This window comes from Crocodylus porosus, unplaced genomic scaffold (genome assembly GCF_001723895.1).
Source record: "Crocodylus porosus isolate Cpor-Errol unplaced genomic scaffold, CroPor_comp1, whole genome shotgun sequence".
Lineage (NCBI taxonomy): Eukaryota > Metazoa > Chordata > Crocodylia > Crocodylidae > Crocodylus > Crocodylus porosus.
Genome location: NW_017728943.1, coordinates 131,478,293 through 131,496,880, shown reverse-complemented (window position 1 = coordinate 131,496,880; position 18,588 = coordinate 131,478,293). Strand labels below are relative to the sequence as shown.

The window sequence follows — 18,588 nt, the reverse complement described above, 5'->3', positions numbered from 1 at the left end:
CCAGGGAGGGACTAGATATGTAGTGAGTCTGGTGCCTGGAGAGGTCCAGCGGGGGATTAGTGCATGGGACCAGAAAAGGTCAAGGAGCCTTTTAGAGAAGCTGGAGTGTGTTGAGAACCTGGGGAAGGGCTGAGTATGCTGAGACCCCAGAGTGGGGCTGAGAGAGATGAGGCAAATGTCAATGAGAGGTAACGCCTGCAAGGCATGGGGCCTGGTGTAGGGGTAGATTGGAGCCACACAAGTAGCCCTTAAGGTGAGAACCACAAAAACCTGGTGGTCATTAGAGAGAACAGCTTGGGAACCCCTAAGGCAGCCTCTCATACTTAAAACATTACGACAAGGTGTGCCAGGTGAGATCAAGGTGAAGCTGCAGGGAGAGCAAGGGCTGAAGAGACCCTGGGGGCTTTGCGGCCACCCCTGGAGATGGTGCTCCTGTACACAAGTCTAGAAGACTAGCCTGCAACTCAGCAATACTTGGCCCAATATACTGCTTTGGGTCACTGTACTTTATGCTACAGTTCATGAAACTGAAGAACTGTGTGATCCATACAAATCTCATGGAACTCCTTCATAATGCCCTAGCAACCTGTCAACGAGTGTTGAAAATCTAACATGGGGATTATGCAACAACATGGTGAGTCTGCCAGGAATATACAAGCACAAGATATTCAAGAGAGTATCAAATTACGTATGTCCCCTCATCCAGAGATATACCCAAAACACTGGTGATGCACTTAATGGGCACATACACATGCTCTAAGAGTATGTAGGGAGATGCTTTAATAAGAGCATTTCTGAGAGCCACTCTAATTAAAGCACCCAGAGACTCTCGTGTATCTGTCCCCCATTGAAAAATGGTGGCCGGGATGCTTTAACTAAAGCTCATATGACGAGCATTAGTTAAAATGCCCCTGCTGCCATTTTCAGTGCAGAAACACTGATACACATGATGCTTGAGTCTGCTGGAGCATGGTAATTACCATACTCCAGCAGACTCAATTAATCTAAGATGTTCCAGGACATCATTTGGTGCCTATACACGTGCAGCAAGCCTGCTCTGAGCGCTGTAATTACAGCATGACAGAGCAGCCTCGCTGCATGTGTACAGGCACCCAGGGAGGTCCTGGCTGGAGTATCTTAGACTTATCCACTGAGGCAATCATAGAAGTTTTACTACTTCATCTGGCAAGAAGCCTGCAGCTAGAACCAACTGTTCTTCCTGTGTGGCATTTTTTACCCATCACTTCTTTCCAAAATCTGAAGTTGACTAATTGACCAGTCTATCATTTTCTACAGTGTCTCTTTGGGGAAGGTATACAGCAGTGGTTCTCAAACTTTTTAGATGGAAGGCACATCACTTTTTTTGGAAATAAGTGACACCCCATTTAAAGCCTAATTTATTTCTTACAGTGCTTACCTTCTCTTACCCCACAACACCTTTAAAAGGATCTCAAGGACAGCACAGCATGGGGGTGGTGCATGGTGCTGGACAAAGATGCTCCGCAGGGCAAACTAGGGAGCTTGGGGGAGCCCCTGAAGGATGTCACTGTCTCAGCAGGAGGAAGAAGTGGTGATAATGGCTACTGGTGCTGATGCTGCTACTGGGTGAAGGAAATGGAGAAAGAACCCTTCCATGCCTCACTCTTTCTTTTGTCTACCAGCTTCCTGACCTCAGTCTGTACTCAAGAGTTTAAGCACGGCCCCTGCCGCTGCCCTGTGGCTGTTCCTGCAGAAACTTAAATGCTACTGACTGGAGCCACCATTCTCCAAGTCCCCTCCCACCAGTTCCAGGAGCATGGGAAGACACAGCAAACAAGCTGGGCTGAAAATGCACGTCACTGCATCTGTGGACATAGTCTTCCTGTACTTTAGGAAGGTGTTCGACACTGTCTCTCACCCCATTCTCATTAAGAAACTGCGGGACTGTGGTGTCGACACCCACACAGTCAAATGGGTCGCTAACTGGCTGGAAGGTCGCACCCAGAGAGTGGTAGTGGATGGCTCGTTTTCGACTAGGAGGGATGTGGGCAGTGGGGTTCCGCAGGGCTCGGTCCTCGGGCCTGCACTGTTCAACATCTTCATCAGTGATTTGGATGAGGGGGTAAATAGCACCCTGTTCAAATTTGTTGATGACACTAAGGTGTGGGGGGATGCGGGCATGCTAAAAGGGAGGAATATGCTGCAATCAGACCTAGACAGGTTACAGGGGTGGGCGGATGAGAATAGGATGGGATGCATCTCAAGCAGGTACAAGAAGGTGATCCTCCCCCTCTATGCGGCACTGGTCAGGCCACAGCTGGACTACTGCGTCCAGTTCTAGGCGCCGCACTTCAAGAGGAAGTGTGGCGCCCATGGAGTGAGCAACATGGAGACGGTCCAGAGGAGGGCCACTCACACAATCAGGGGCAGCAGGGCAGGCCCTATGAGGAGAGACTACAGGACCTGAACCTGTTCAGCCTCCACAAGAGAAGGGTGAGGGGAGATCTAGTGGCCTGTTACAAACTAGTCAGAGGGGACCAGCAGGCACTGGGGAAGTCCCTGCTCCCCCGAGCACTACCAGGAGTGACCAGGAATAATGGTCACAAGCTAGCAGAGGGTAGATTTAGACTACATATCAGGAGGCGCTACTTCACTGTCAGGGTGGCTAGGATTTGGAAACAACGTCCAAGAGAAGTGGTGCTGGCTCCTACCCTGGAAGTCTTTAAGAGGAGGCTAGATGTACACCTTGCTGGGGTTGTTTGACCCCATTACTCTTTCCTGCCATGGCAGGGGGTCAGACTCAATGATCTGCTCAGGTTCCTTCCGAACCTAGAAACTATGAAACTATGCCCACTAACTTGGTTGTGGCACAGTGCAGTGCACTGCTCAGAGTGCAGGAACAGTCATATAGGGACTGAGCTTTTCAGGTCAGCTGGTATCCCCATTATTCCCATGGTTCTGGAGCTGGTGGAAGGGGCCATGGGGAATGGTTCTGGGACACAGGGAGGACCCAGTGCCTACTTCCTCTCACAGAGGCTGGGCATCATGGCACCCTTCCTTTACTCCATGAGTATTGACGGTTTGTCTCATTGTGAATCTTCAACAGTGATATAAAGGGGCAAGTATTATCCCTAGAAATTTAGCTTCAATCATATTGCTAACATGGGAGGACAGGGAAAACTCTCCCAGCTTAACTTTCAGGATGACTGAAACTATCTAAGATGTTCTCAGGCAAAGTTATCAAACTCATCCAGGCCCTTGGGCCAGATCTGGACTGGGGCTTTTCACAGGTCAAATCTGGACTCATCTGTGGCTGAATGTATTCCCAGTGGGGCTCCATACACTGGATTTCAGCAGTGGGGCCTGCTCTCAAATTTCCCACCTATCCATGAGCCCCATGGGCCATATCTTTGATCCCCATGTCCTAAGGCAATAGGCAATAACTTAATACAATACAGAACTTTCAACATTAACACTGTACACAGATGGATAGAAAGTATTTTCATCTTGCTGCCATGAGTGTTAAGCAGCAACTAAAGGACAGTTGGGTCTCTTCTTACTTGTATGTCTTTGGATGGTGGGACACCTAGGTAACAGGAAGAGCCCTAGTAAATACTGTTGGACAAAAAACAAACAAACCAAAAAAAAGCCTGACCATGTGCATATTTGTACTGAGTGGAAGCCATGTGGACAATCACTCCAAAAAGTTCTCTCTACTTCATCTTTACCCTTTCCCAACAGTTAACACTTCCACATAAAAGTATCATGCAACAATTCTTTTGGTATTTTAAATGATGCAACTGTTTGTAGAACTATGGAGTTACAAAATGGAAGCAACAGGTAGGAGTAGCTAAACAGTAGTGCAGTTGAAAACTTTTGGATTTGTTCATAATTCAATTATGAAGTGTCATAACCATATTTTCCCCTTTTTTGGTGGGAAGGGGGCGTTAAAAACCACATGGAAATGATACTTTTAACTCTAATATTGCATAACTTCTTGCATTTCTAGTCTCTAAATTTAAGAGTGAAGGTACTGAAAGCAGTCCTTTACCACAGTCCTTATATAGTAATGTAACTGGAATTGATATTACTACCCATATCTGCAATGTAGCCAAATTAAACTGGATATTTCAATCCTAAATTTTAAATGTCCTGCCTTCTGCGTTCAAAATTCCAACCTTGATGCTGCCTTACAATGGAAAGATTAATATATATTAACAGTAAATACTATGTACTGAATACTCTAAAAGCCCCACTGATTTCTATAAAAGCCAATGAGTATGCAAGATTTCTGAAAAAAATCAGGTCACTTATTTAGGTGAGGGAATATGAATTTAGGACCTTACAGTCTGATTCCTATACTTAAAAATCTCAGCCCCAAACACTGTACTAAGAGTATGTATTAAAATTAACATTATAAAACAAGTTCTCAAGAGGGCTGAAATTCTATCATAAATTTCTGATAGTGTAAATGAATAAATCGATTATTAAAAGTTGAACAGCAAGTTCGTAACAAACACAATGGCCAGGTACAGACAGAATACTTTTACCAGTATAAGTGATTAGAAGCCAGCCTACAGCGGTAATAAAACAGAAGTTCAAAACTAGTCTATGCCCGTAGCAGAACAAAAGCTCGGCACACATAGACTAGTTCAAAAATGGTGGAATTCAGTCTAAGATCTGCATCCCTTACCACAGGGTGACGTGTGCTCTGTTTGCTACCAGTTTAAATTACGCCGCTGACAGAAAACCATATAACTTAGATCAATTCCACCTTGAGCTTTTTGAATGTCTGTACCTAGCCGACTAGACAGACTCTGCCTATAGAGGCTTTTGACAAGGTTACAAATATAAACCAATTCCATCATACCAACCTGACAGTGCCATCAGAGGATGCAGTAAGGAGGTACTTATTATCTTTGGACCAACAAAGATCATATACAATGTTAAGGTGTCCATATAATTCTCTCAAGTATTGTCCAGAAGGAATCTCATACACTAATTAAAATGTAAATAAAAAAGTTAACATTTTAATAATATTTTAATTCAGGCATTCAATAATAAAGCCTCAATTCTCAAAGCACAACCACATAACTTCAAGATTTCATATATAAAGTCTTATATAACTGCATGTTCCTATACAAATTAGAATCTTCAAATATGGATGATTTCCATTTCATTGACACTTGTGACAATTACTACAAAGCTAGTTCTGTTCCTAGGGATACATCATTACTGGCATAAGTGAATTTAATTCCACTGGCTCCTAATTTTCAGCAAATAAGATTAAATAGCTACTGGTTTTACAAAGTTAATAAATTTAATGCAAGTCTGCAAGCATCTACTTCCATCTAGTGGTTCAGAGATATGTCACAAGTGCATTAACCCTTTAATTTTTACTGTATTAGGAAACACAGCTTAAGTCTTTAGTGATTAACTATTATACAAAGGATTTTCGTTTTTTAAAATTAAATTACCACATCTGCAGCTACAGAAGACCACTAACATCCCGGTAAGTTTTTTTGGTGGCTGTCACATTTTGTAGTGAAGCAACATAACTAAACTTCAGAGTTACTGTTCTTATATTTTAGGGTTGTTGGTTGCAGCTGTGTTAGTCAAAGAACATAGGCAGACAAGGTTCTTGGAGGTAGATGTGATATCTCTTATTAGGCCAACTAAATAGTTGGAAAAATTTGCAGCACAAACACCCTTCCTCAGACTCTCCCTATGCCTGAAGAAGGGTGTTCTTATATTTGCATTTAAAGGTTTAACCTTTTGTTCCATGCACAAATAGTATCTTTTTCTCTGCAAATCAAATTGCATGACATACAGCACAACAGACAACCATTGTGCAGAAATGACCCAGCATCTAATGAGCACAGACTCTTGTTAGTCAACACTGCGATTTCTGAGAGGAAGACAGCCTGGCACTTCCATTGTTATGCCTGGCACAAGACATGCAAACTAATTCAGATGCTTTTGTCAGAAAAAGTTGTTTAAGATATGGATTAATTATTCCACTTAAAATGTTGATTCCTGGTAGACCCCAAACTTCTAAATTTCCATGAGATTGTTGGAGGTATAGAAGTAATGTAATATCACAACTAACGAAGTGAGCTCTGGCTCACAGAAGCTTATGCATCTCTGACTTAGTTAGTCTATAAGGTTCATCTCTACGTTGCCTTCTGTCTGTCTTTAAAATTATATATATTACCAAATATCATATTTTCTCACATACAAATGCACTCCCAATTATAATATGCAGCTAGCTTTTGAAAGACAGAATAAAGAAAAAAAAGATTTTATCAGAAGGCTGAACAGAGGAGCAACAAAACAATCTTCAGATGACTCAATCTTCCTTTTCTACATAACTAAAGATGAACCCCTAGCTGTTACTGAAGACTGGTCTTCAGGGATGGACATAGGCTTTTCAGCTCTTTTTCAAAATCACATGTTACAGGGCTAAAAATAATCTAAGCTAAAGAGTTAAAGAATTTGTGAAATAAACAAGCAGCAGCTAGCAGACAGCAACATTGCCCTAAGGAAGGTTAGCTTGACTGATGAAAAATTCAAGACCATTAAAAAGGAAAGATGATTGTTAACATCTATAAAGAACAATGAGCTATTAAAGGTGTAAACTAATGTCACTCTTATGGCAGAAAATGTTTTAATGCAGAATGAAGTGCTAGCGTACAGAACTATCATGCCACTTGTCGTGAGACAAATCCCCAAAAGCATTTGTGTAATAAGACCTATTAACAGTTTGTACCACCTTATCATAACAAGCATTTAAATGGATGTCCCAAAAGAGAAGGCTGAGGGGGGATCTAGTGGCCTGTTATAAACTAGTCAGGGGGGATCAGCAGGCATTGGGGGAATCCCTGTTCCCCCGAGCACTACCAGGAGTGACCAGGAATAACGGTCACAAGCTGGCAGAGGGTAGATTTAGGCTAGATACCAGGAGGCGCTACTTCCACTCTATTAATTAATGCTACCACCACTCTATTCCCACCCCCCATGCCAGATTTCCAGATCTCTTGTATAATGTGCATGTCATAGATTTCATAGATTTTTTAGATATTAGGGCTGGAAGGGACCTCGGAAGAGCACCTACACTGCACCATAGTGTATATGTCCATCTTTGTGTAGGCATGAGTCTTCCTTTGCTTGGAAGCTTTCTAGGTATCACTCTCTGACAATGTCTTGGGCCTGTTATCTGTTGTGAGGGCCCATTGCTGCCATTTGCAGGTATCCAGTCTGAAAGTAGGAGAGAATAGCATGAAAAACTCCACAAAAAAGTTCCAACTTGCAAGGCCATCCAACCAGTGGGCAGACTCATTTGCCCTGCAGACTCTCAACATGGTAAGTTCACAGTCTCCTGTGCTCCCTAGGGATCTGGGGAAGTGGGGAGCATGCTGAGGCAGCCATTAAGCAAACAGCCAAAGGGTACAGCCAGGGCATGAAACACAGCAGACAGGGCCAGTTGATGTTGCTAGGGGCAGTCTGCTGTGATCTCTTGTGTTGGGACCCCTTATGCCCTGTGTCTCGAATTACAGGATGCTAACACCCTTATGCATCTGACCCCACAGAAGAGAAAGCATCTGTTCTCTGCTACATGTCACAGGCCAGCAGTCTTTGCTTGCTGTGAGAGATGATAGTTCTGATGACTTTGACTCCTGAAGACAGCAGGCATGCTACAATATTACCAGTGTGTTTGGCTCTTCCCTGGACTATCAGAGAACATGTACCTCACTACATGGTACAACCACCTTGCTTGGTGAGACTGACACAAGATAAGGGAAGATGACTGGTCTGTCCACAAGTTAAAACTGTCTGGCAATAAATCAAAAAGGTTGCAGACTGTCAGCCCTGAGCTGCAGTCTGAGAATGCAAAGCAAGCAAGCATCCCCTGTCTGCTATTGCCTTGAGGGGATTGGCAGACCACACCTATGAAGTGACTGCAACTATACCAGCTGTGTGTTGCTTGCTCAAGGATTCTTTTGAGTATGGGGTGGGGAGTCTGCTATGTCCCCCTCCCCCAGACCCCAACCCTGCATGGACTTAAGGTCCCCTGCCTTCCCTGTGACTTATCCTTTTCCACTGTGAAACGATCCTGAACTTCACAAACTGAGTTCACCATGATTACGGGCCAGAGAGATTGCTCCCCAGACGGACTTTTGGGGCCAGTATCAGCATTTGGAGGAGTCTTGGGCAATACAACTAGTCAGCATTTAGAGGGGTCTGGGATATTGCAGTCAATGCTGTGGCCCTGAACTGCCACAGTGGTCTGCTCCGATTGGTCACGGGGCAGATCTGATGATTTAAAAGCAGCTTTATTTCTCATGTCTTCACTTGTTTGAAATACGTTGCCTATAATAAACTGCCTTTATTTACCCCTGATGTGTTGTTTACCAGGAGGCTGAAGGTCACTCCTGCTACCTTCTCAGGCAAGGGGCCAAGTGGAGAACTTAGCGAAACCAAATGACTAAGAATGGGGGGTGCAGAAAGTAGCAGCCTAGGGAGGACTGCCACTATTTCTGTGCACTAAAAGCATTATCGTATTTTCTTGCATATAATACACCCCCAAAATTACTTGCACCTTATTTTTGGAAGGCCTCAGGGAGAAAATTCTTACCTTGGAGTACAGAATAATTGAAGTCTGGGGTCTCCAGAGCTGGGGCTGCACACCTGGGCTAGGGATGGGGGCTGCATGCTGGGGTTAGGGGCCAAGTGCTAGGGCTGCATGCCAAGTACACTTTCATGTGCTGGCTCGGGGGCCATACTCAGAGTCTGGGACTGCACTTGCTCCCAGAACATGGCTTCAGAGCCAGTACCCAGTCCCAAATTTGGCACACAGCCCTGGAGTCAGACCTAATGGTTGACTCCAGTGCTAATGTGCTGGATCAGGCTTCACCACATCCACCCAAGGTCAGTGCGCTGGGACAGGGCCAGCACACAGTACTCAGCCCCTAGTCCTAGCATACAGGTCCCAGCAGGCCCGGCACGCTGGGGGAGTCCCCCTTCCCAACCATGTACCAAATTGGGCTGCTGTGCAGACGATGCACTGAGTGTACGTGGTACAGCCACGCAGGGTCTGAGGTGTGCTCACATTTGCAGAAGAGGAATGGGTTACATGAACATTTTGCAAACTACTGTTTCTTTTACAATGCATTTGTTTGCTGTTACATCTGTTTCCTTGTTTTCCCTCTTATTAAACAGAACAACAGAAATGTTGAAAAGTTCTAACTCTTGTCAGAATTGTGGCTGTAGTATTTAAAAAAAAACTGGGTAGGGAGGAGCTGTTTATTGGCAACTGAAAGTGTTCCTTCTTCCCTATACATCCCCCTCCCCCACGCTCTTGCACTGAGAACTGGCATGGGTTTTAGCTATAGAGGCCTTGAACAGTCACTATAACCATAATTGTGTTGTGTGTTCTACGTCAGTTAGGCAATGATTGACACAGCTTCCACAGCTTGTGTCAGGCAAACTTAGTACAGCTATCCATAATAGTACCCCTGACATGTGGAATTCTGCATGACACTGCTTGCTGTCTCAGGTGGCCATGATGATCTGCTGTCACCAATCACTGCTCATCTCTGGCTCAGAAATACCATTCCAAGGTTTGGAGCCACTTCCATGTCTGCCCAGCCACAATGCAATGACCTGAGACCAAAAGATCTTCAGGACAGTGGCTGTTGTTGCAGACTAGGGTCCAGATGTAGCCATGGACATTCTGTTCTTTGGCAGTTGGTACACACTTGAGGTTTTCCCCTATAAATACTGCCTTATTGTTCTTGCTGCCAATAAAAGTAGTCATGGCTTCCATCAGGGCCACTGATGTGAACTGTTCTGCACAGCCTCCTTCACAAGTTCATGACACTGGGCCAGTGAGGTCTGCAAGGCAATGTCCAAGCACGGATCCACAGCTGCCAAGGGCAGTGAAAGCTCCGAGTTATGGTCCATGATAGAAGGCAGCACAAATGCCACAGAAATCCAGGTAGGTAGTGAGGGGCCCAAGCTGTGCAGTGAAACATACCTAAACCCTACCCACACAAATTTTGCCACCAACCCACAATTTGAACAAGCAGCAGGCACTTAACCCAGCACTGGCAGAATCAAGGGAACATACAGACACTTAATCAGCGATGAACACCAAGCATGTTGGCACATGTACTTGCTCAGGTTACCTGCTGGTGGAAGAGTAGCAATGCCTTCAACTACTCTAAATTCGCTTTGAAAGTGATGTCTGGACATGCCAATCCCACGACTTCCCACTGTGGAACCAGTCAAAACACCAAATGTGACATCAGTTGATAGACTAAGTCAACTAACTCCTTTAGCTGTCTGAATAATAGTACCACAGCTGCTGCACTGTGCAGGAGAAATAAAACTAGGGTGCTTCTTTCCTGGGCAGAAAATCAGCTTCTCTACTTAACACATGGACCCCAATTTGGCAGAGGGCTAAGCTGGGGGGAAAAGGTGCGCACTGTATGCAAGAAAACACAGTATGAAAAACTAGTGTTGTCTTAATCAAATCTGAAAGACATTTTGCCAAAGTGAACTAAAAGCAAAATATTTTTAGGATACTAAATTAAAAAACCTGTTAGAATAAACACCTTTATGGACCAAAGGAAAACCACCTTTTAAAAATTACAACCTATATGCTGTTTAAAATCAAAAACTTAATAAAACTTTGGACAGATATATAATAAAATTATGACTTACAAATAATAGGATAGCCATTTCTTCCTGCACAAGTTGCTGCCAATGTTCTTCCGTCATGAGAAAAACGAACACAGAAACATCCCATATCACCTCCTCGTAGTGAAAATAGGTGTTTGTTTGGTATACGACAAACCTGTATTTCCAGGCAAGAACCTTTATTATCTAGTTGTGAATGTTTTAAAGTGTTAAATATTTATCATTCTTACTTACTATATATTAAATTGATTTAAGACCTGCGGATACACTGAAGGGAAAAAAACCCCTCTAAAAAATATTTTTAAAAGTAGCTCTGCTTGATGGTGCATTCCACATTTTTTATTTCAATTCATTTTCATTACTGATAACTACAGAACAAAACAAGGTCTTTAGATGTCCCGTTCAACATTTTAAGCCAACATTACCTCCCAAATCAATTTTAAATATCAAAATAAGTTCACTGATTTTAAGAGAAGCTTAATATTCACCACTTCTGTTTAAATTAATCTAGGTCACAGAAGCTCACCCTTTATATTCTTTAAGTGCCTAAGTATGAATTTAGGTACCTGTCTGTAAGCACTGAAAAAAAATTAAATTTTATTTTTAAAAATGCATCCTTCCACTTAAATCCTGCCTGCAATATCAATTGTTACCATAGGAATAGTTACAGTTTAAAAAAGAAGTATGGCTTTAACTGGGAAACAAGTAAAGTAGCATGAAAGCATTCATTCTTAAGAAACAACAGTCCTATTTTTAAACATCCCCAGACCCTGAACAAAAATGTAAAATGTGCATGCATTTTTACAGAGCAGTGCAACATTACAAGTATGCTTATATGGTCACAAGACTGAGGACAATGGATGCCCACTAACTTCAATGGAATTAAATCAGGACCACAGCTATTAAAAACAAACAGAAGAGGAAATGTGGAAAACTAACAAAGCGGTTTTGAAATTAAAAGTTACTTAGTTTCGCTGAAGGCATGAGCTTGTTAAACCATTGCTTGTTAACTATTGAAATGGAGTAAAACTATAAGCAATTTAAAAGATCTAAAAAACAGAAAAGAGAAAACAAAACACAACCCATGCACCAGCTATTTCACTTTTAAAATCTTATTGCAAACCATGACTTCAACAAGGAACCATTTTACTACTACAGTTCTATTAAAACAATCACACTGTATGCATTAAAATTAATGTTTTTTATGTAAGCTATGTATTTTGATTTAACTCTGATTTTTTTTTAATTGGATTTTTTTATGCTTTAAAGTTTCTTGGCAGCAATGTTGATAAAATGTCATTTTGATTTTGCTGAAACCTTTCTAGGATATATAAAAAAACCAATTAAAAGGATCTCTCTATCACTTAAAAACAATTTCTACTACAGTATTTATTTACATTTACTATTAAATAACTGCCAAAATTGATATGCACTTCATGATGGCAGGTAAATGTTCTCAAGATTATAGGTTTCCTTCATTTGGTATAAGTATTTTTTTGTGGAACAGAAAAAATAAATCTAGTGAAACATTTTGAAACATCATTAAAAATTGTGTAAATTTAGATTTATGCACTGTAAAAAAAATCTAAACCACCCCCCTCCCCCCAATTCATCCCCATGGACCATTTTATCCTTAAAAGACCTTGCTGTTTTAAAACAATTTGTTATCAATTTCTCCAATATTTCCTTCTTATTACTCTGGCTATTAAAGAAATATGAAAAATTGGCAGATGTTATAATTTATATCCATCTTTTAGGGTATAAATATAATGAAATCAAGATACATAAAAAGTTGCATACAAAAGATTGCATGTGGATATTTTTTTAAAGGCAAGGCTGTATAAGGTTTACTTCTTGCATTGGAAGCAAAGCTTCCCACAGGGTAGAATTATTTGGGGAGAAATCTGCAGGGAAATCAGATCTCAGACTTCCTTTTGCAGGAATATCTTGCTCCGTTCGTTTGCTTGGACTTCAATTTTTATCTTATGATGAAAGACTTGTTGCATAATATTGTAATATTGTTCAACTTCTGTGTGGCCAGGAGCCACAATCCCCTGGTCCATGGATGGCGCGCTGAATTGCATACATGCTGGCTGTGCACCACACCCAGCCATGCCTGCCAGGCTGCACAGGCAACCCCCACTGTACACACAGGCACTTTCATGCCACCTGGGGTTCTCTCAGCCTCCAGGCCATGGGCTCCCCCAGAGGCCAGGACAGGCTGTAAAAACTGGAAGGAAGGAGAGCCCAGAGACTCTGATGGCAGCAACAGAAGAGCAATGGGAGGAGCAGCACCTGGATGGAGAGCCCAAGGGATTCAGGTTAACCCCTCAGAGGCTGCATGCAGCCCACAGGCTGCCAGTTACAGAGCCCTATAAAATAAGCTTCTAAGCAGACAATGGATTTACTATTATCTTACCTGCCCGGGCAGTTTTGTCCATTTAAACTGCTCTTTTTTCTCTTCCGGACCAGATTCACTATCTTTTTTAGAGACCTCATTCTGCAGCTCACAGAATGATGTGCTACCTTGCTCCTGCTGAAGAGCCATCATAGAACGGAAAGAAGGATCTACCTACATACAGACAAAACAGGAATGGAAAACCTTAAAATAACTCAAGCTTTAAGTGCACTGTAATATTTTACAATACTAAAATAATATATAGGAGTTTTCAAGAAGTAAATGTATTTTGTATTACAACTAAATAGGGACAAAAAGCAAAACAAAACAAAATATGTATTTCTAAGACATCTATGCTGAAGTAACAGATAACATATGCAGTTTAATTAGTATCTAGTATAATTAAGTGTAAATAAAAAGGAGCCCAATCTTTTATTAAACAGTGGTTTAATACTTTCCCTGTTATATTAGCTTTTTCCACGTGTGGCTGAGACTGGAAATGGAGCAAAAAGTTCTCATTATTAAAAGCGGCTAACCTACTTCAGCCCAGCACTGACTTCTTAGATGTGAAGTGCTGCATGGAGGAAGAGGCTATTCAGCTCATCCTGGCCACCTCTGGGACCCAAACAAGTCACACTATTTACAGTAAAAAAAAACAGTCTTGCTTCTGCGCTTCCAAGGATTGGACGTCTAACTCCAAGTTACATGCAGTTTTAATGATAAAGGGATATTTTAATATCAAGGAAAACACAAGCCACTTCATCTCTGTCAGTCCACTCCCCCTGCTTCCCCCTCTGCACATACACACTTTTTTTTGACTTGTCTGTTACTATTTTTACTTGCATACCATACACACCTTTCCCCAAAAAAAGCACACTTCCAAAACTGAGGTACGTGTCTTAAAAAGGGAAAGCTGATTTTTCTTTGTTGGAATAGAAACAGGGAGCAATATTACAGCACAGCATCTGCTTGTTTCTGGCTGCCAACATGGCTTCCACCTGTCCTTCCAAGCAGAAGGTGCAGCCCTGGCATTAATCCTCTTACAGCCACTGTTGGCTATAATTTGTGCCTAAAGCAGCAATTGAGATGGCTCAGGGCAACTGAGCTGCTGTTTTCAGTCTACCATATCTTGATAAGGCTGGTGCTGTGAATGTCTTAGAAATAAATCTTTTATTATTTACAGGAACTTATATAAAGAACAATGTGAAAGAGAGCCTGAGACACTGTTACTCTAAGAGAGAAGCCAGCTGTGCAGGGCACAGCTGCAACTGGGTCACCATGGAGACCACTTGATGAGATTAATTAGCAGGCACCTGCAAGCAACCCAGGGGAGCCACCTGACCAGAAGGAGGCAGGGCCCTGGGAGAGAGGTAAGGCAGGGCCAGAGCCAGGGCAGGCAGTCTGGCCACGGAGGCTGAGCAGGGAAGAGGTGCCTAAAACTGAAAGGCAAACCGAGTGTGCCAGCCCCAAAGACAGCTTGAGAAGCTGAGGGCTAGCAACTGATTAGGACCCAGGCTTGGGTACGAGTGTTGTTACAGCCAGAAGGGCTTGTGTTTTGGTTTTAGTTTGGTCTGGTGCGTGGGGTGGGGACCAGGAGGGCCTGATGCCCAGGGAGGGACTGGATACTGAAAGAATACTCAGTGGTTTGTGGGGAACAGAGACAGTGAGGGGTGTCTTAGAGGTCCCATAGCACCTGCAAAGCAGGTGCAGCAATCCCATAGTGCCCAAGAGGGGCAATTATACAGCGCCTGCGAAGGGCATAATGTGTAAACACAGAAGTGTGATTCCATAGAGCCCATGAGGGGTGCTTCTAGAGACCCTAGGGAGGCTCAGCAGCCTGAGAAAGGGCAGAGACAAGGCTCTGGAAGGCAGACTGGCAGCTGGGAACCCTCAGGCCAGTCGGTGGTCTATAGCTAGACGGCTCTTCAATAGTAAAAAGGACAGAGGCCTAGAAAGCCAAAGGCAACACTGGAACAACGGCAGGCTCAATCCAAGACCCTCAGGCAGCCTTCCTCCTTTTCAATCAATAACATCAAAAGTGTAGCAGATGAGCAAAGGAGGTGAGGGCCCCTGGAGTCAGCCAAGACTACAGAAAACTTTTTTCTAAATTCTGCCTTTCAAAAATAAGACACATTGTATTTGAGCATATGAGATATGTGAAAAAAATATGCTAACATAAAGGTACATAGAATCAAATTAATCTTTGTTGAAAAGGACCAGTGCTAGATCTTCCCCTATAACCGAGCCATATGGAGAACAGTAAGAAAAATGACTGCTAGTTTGTTGTCCACATGTGTGTCTCAAAGGACATAGTAGAAAAGCTGCCAGCAACTAGGACACACTGTTGGCTCATTCAGCTTCTTGTCCACTGTAACCCCCCGGTCCTTTTCTGTAGAGCTGCTGCCCAGCCTGTACTAGTGCATGGGATTGTACCATCCTAAGTGCAGGACTTGGACTTCTCCTTATTGAACCTCATGAGATTTCTTTTGGTCCAGTCCTCCAATATGTCAAGGTCACTTCACTCTGAATCCTAGCCCTACCTTCCAGAGTATCTACTACACCCAACTTGGTGTCATCTGCAAACTCGCTGAGGGTGCACTCCATTCCATCTTCAAGGTCACTGAAGAAGATATTGAACATTCAAAGTAACAGGGGTGGTGAATGTTTCTAGTTGACTATGTTGTGAAGTGCTGAGCAAATAACATGATTTTTATTAGTCCTTTTTCAAGATGCTGTGTACAAAACAGTTTAGTTAAGAAGGATTATAGAAATAACCTTGAGAACATAAGTTGTCCTCTTTAAGTTATTTGTAAATAAATATATTTATGTAACTTACATGATCTGGAAGTTTTATTCCTTTTATAGTTACATATAAAGTTGACGGGTAACGGTTTCTAGGACACTTTGCCCACCAGTGAAACACCTCAACAACGTTTGAGTGTGTTTTGGTCCTTGAAGGTGGATAATATAATTGCAGACGTACTTTTCCATCAATATTGAGAAGTCCATTTGCACCTACAAGCTAAAAAAGCAATTTAGAAAAATAAAAAAGAAATTAGTTACTTGAATTCAAAATTTACAGAAGTCATAAATGTTTCCAGGATCAAACTATAGCATCTCTCAAAAAGCAATTCCATTTTTAACCCCAGCCATATTTCAAATTGGCATTCTTTTATTACTGTCATTCTTGCTGTGATACAGGCATCACAAATAAAACTTTGTTGAATCAATTCAAACTAATATGTGGAAGAAACATCAAACGAATCTAATCTAGCCACTGAGAACAACTATGCCCCTTCCTTTCTTCCTTTTTCCATGCAGTTTCTCAGCAAAGGAGATTTATCTAGGCTCCAATGGAGAAAATGCAGCAGAAATAGCAGCCCTCCCAAATTTCAAACACACTGGAGTATAAATTTTTCTCATTTAACAAATGGAGTTAAGTATGTAGCTCTTCATTAGACTCTGAAAACTGAATTAGGCCATACTACTAAGGAAAGAAGAAATATAGGAACTGTAACTTATTCCTTTTCATAACTTATCTTTTGCCCTGCTGGTGGTGGCAATATATCACCATTTTTTGGTAAAAGAGTCATGGCAATTTCAGTTTTTCAGGAATCAGTGCCCTTTCAATGATTGGTTCTCAACAAAAAGCTTCACTAGAATACAGAATAGCAACAAAGAGAAACAGAATTCACTAAACTCTTTTCTGTATAGAGGTTATATTTATCAGAAATACAAACCCTAAGAAGCCATCCATTCTGTTGCATATTTCAGCTTCTTTCTCTTTACAGAAGGCTTCAGTTCTTCTGCCATGTTCTGCACTTAAAGAAATTCTCATGTATTTTTGTATTTTATTGAGAAATAGCCATTTTCCCTGCTGCCAAATACAGTATTTTCTCTGACCCTTGTATAACAAAACTCTCTCTCAGATTTACATCTTACCACCTTTATGATTTAAAACACTTTCAAACTGTTTTTTGAGTAACAAGAGGCTATATTTTTTATTTTAATAGTATGTTTTTAAAAAAATCCTTTTGCTTAAGTTTAAAATACCTTTAGAAATGCCCAACAGATTTTGCGAAATCCACTTTCCTGAATTTGTACTTCAATGTTGGCTTTTGTTTCATCCATGCTTAAAAAATCAAGGATCTGCAGAGATGAATTAGAATGTAAATATTCCACTGGGTGCATACAATTTCCACTGAGCGCATACTTTATGAGCATGAACAAAACAAAGCAAGTTTTAATTGTATTTTAAGGCTGCTTGCAAAAAAAGGCGCTTTACTTTCAACTCGGCATGCTCCCTCACTGAGCGCAGTGCATTCCCAGAAGAGGTATCACATGATTAGTTTGATCTGGCTCACCCAACATCTGTAGAAATCAGGTGCTTCAGTGGGGCCTTTTGGCAGTTCAATAATCTATTAGATAAAAGTAACCAAAAGCCTCACTAAAGCACCTGATGTATACAAACACTGGAGAGCCAGGTCAAGCTAACACACTTCTTCTGGTAAAGCGCTATTTTATTTTGGTTTTTTTTCACATCTGCAAGCAGCCAAATATTACAAAGACACAATTACTGGCTATGCAGCATCCACTTCCCCCCACAATAGAAATTAGAAAAAGAAAATCTCTCCACGTCAGTGTTACGATCTTCCAGAACATGTAAAAGTCTGTCTTGCTTCATTGCTGTCTTTTTTTTAACAAAGCATAAATCAAGAAAGAAAAAAAAACTTAAAAACTGGACACATATCTTTCTCAGCCATCTTACTTTTATCTTTTCACAATTCCTCTATATTTGCCCCAAGCATGGCTATGCTTTAAATCCAAACAGAACTGTATGGTCAAAAAAAAATGTTTTTTCCCCTCAGCTTCATCAATTAGATATGAGTTTCTTGATTTTCATGGTTTGTTTCCAGACATTCTTCACATCTGACCACTTCTGCATATTTATATAGTACATGCTATAAATAAAATTAGAACCAGTCCTCAAATTTGTGCTTGATTTCACTGAAATGACTTAATGGACACTGTAGTCTTCCATCTGAGCTAAGATTTCAGCTTTAACCATAAAGATATTTCCATGAAAAGCCTTTGCACACTCCTACATATAAATTACTTCAGTGCTGAGCTACCACGACCTTTTCTTAGTACTGTGGAAATACTTATTCTGTGTGTATCACAGAACATAAAAAAAACTACTAGGTGATATTATAATACATAAGCATTTATGATAGGACATCAAACATATTTATGGTACTAAGTTTCCGTTTTTATATTAATACTACAGAACATCTCATATACACTCAGTAAATATTGGAATATTTACACTCAACATACTTTTCAGTTTTGCTTCTAAATGTTAGAAATATTATTAAAAATGCATTATCAATAGCAGATTTAGGAAAAAAAAAAAACACAGCTGCTACCCCTCCTTGTCTCCTTAATGGGAGAGGGAAGGGGGGGGTTGGAAATTGAAGGGAAAAACCAGTACTAAGGTATCACTCCCTCTC

At 41.5% G+C, this 18,588-nt stretch overlaps 1 protein-coding gene across 6 annotated transcripts in view; it reads right to left on the bottom strand.

Moving 5' to 3' along the window:
* The window catches only part of AHI1 (Abelson helper integration site 1), a 203,007-nt gene that overhangs the window by 161,219 nt on the left and 23,200 nt on the right, over positions 1-18,588 (bottom strand). For all 6 annotated transcript variants that reach the window (XR_002103750.1, XM_019550220.1, XM_019550218.1 and 3 more), the window contains exons 8-12: positions 17,132-17,227; positions 15,915-16,100; positions 13,100-13,252; positions 10,705-10,837; positions 4,854-4,977 (exon numbers count right to left, since the gene is read on the bottom strand). Coding sequence is in view for 5 of the 6 variants with exons in the window: in XM_019550220.1 (XP_019405765.1) it covers positions 4,854-4,977; positions 10,705-10,837; positions 13,100-13,252; positions 15,915-16,100; positions 17,132-17,227 (692 nt within the window). In the remaining variant the exon portion in view is untranslated. The remainder of the gene's footprint in view (positions 1-4,853; positions 4,978-10,704; positions 10,838-13,099; positions 13,253-15,914; positions 16,101-17,131; positions 17,228-18,588) is intronic.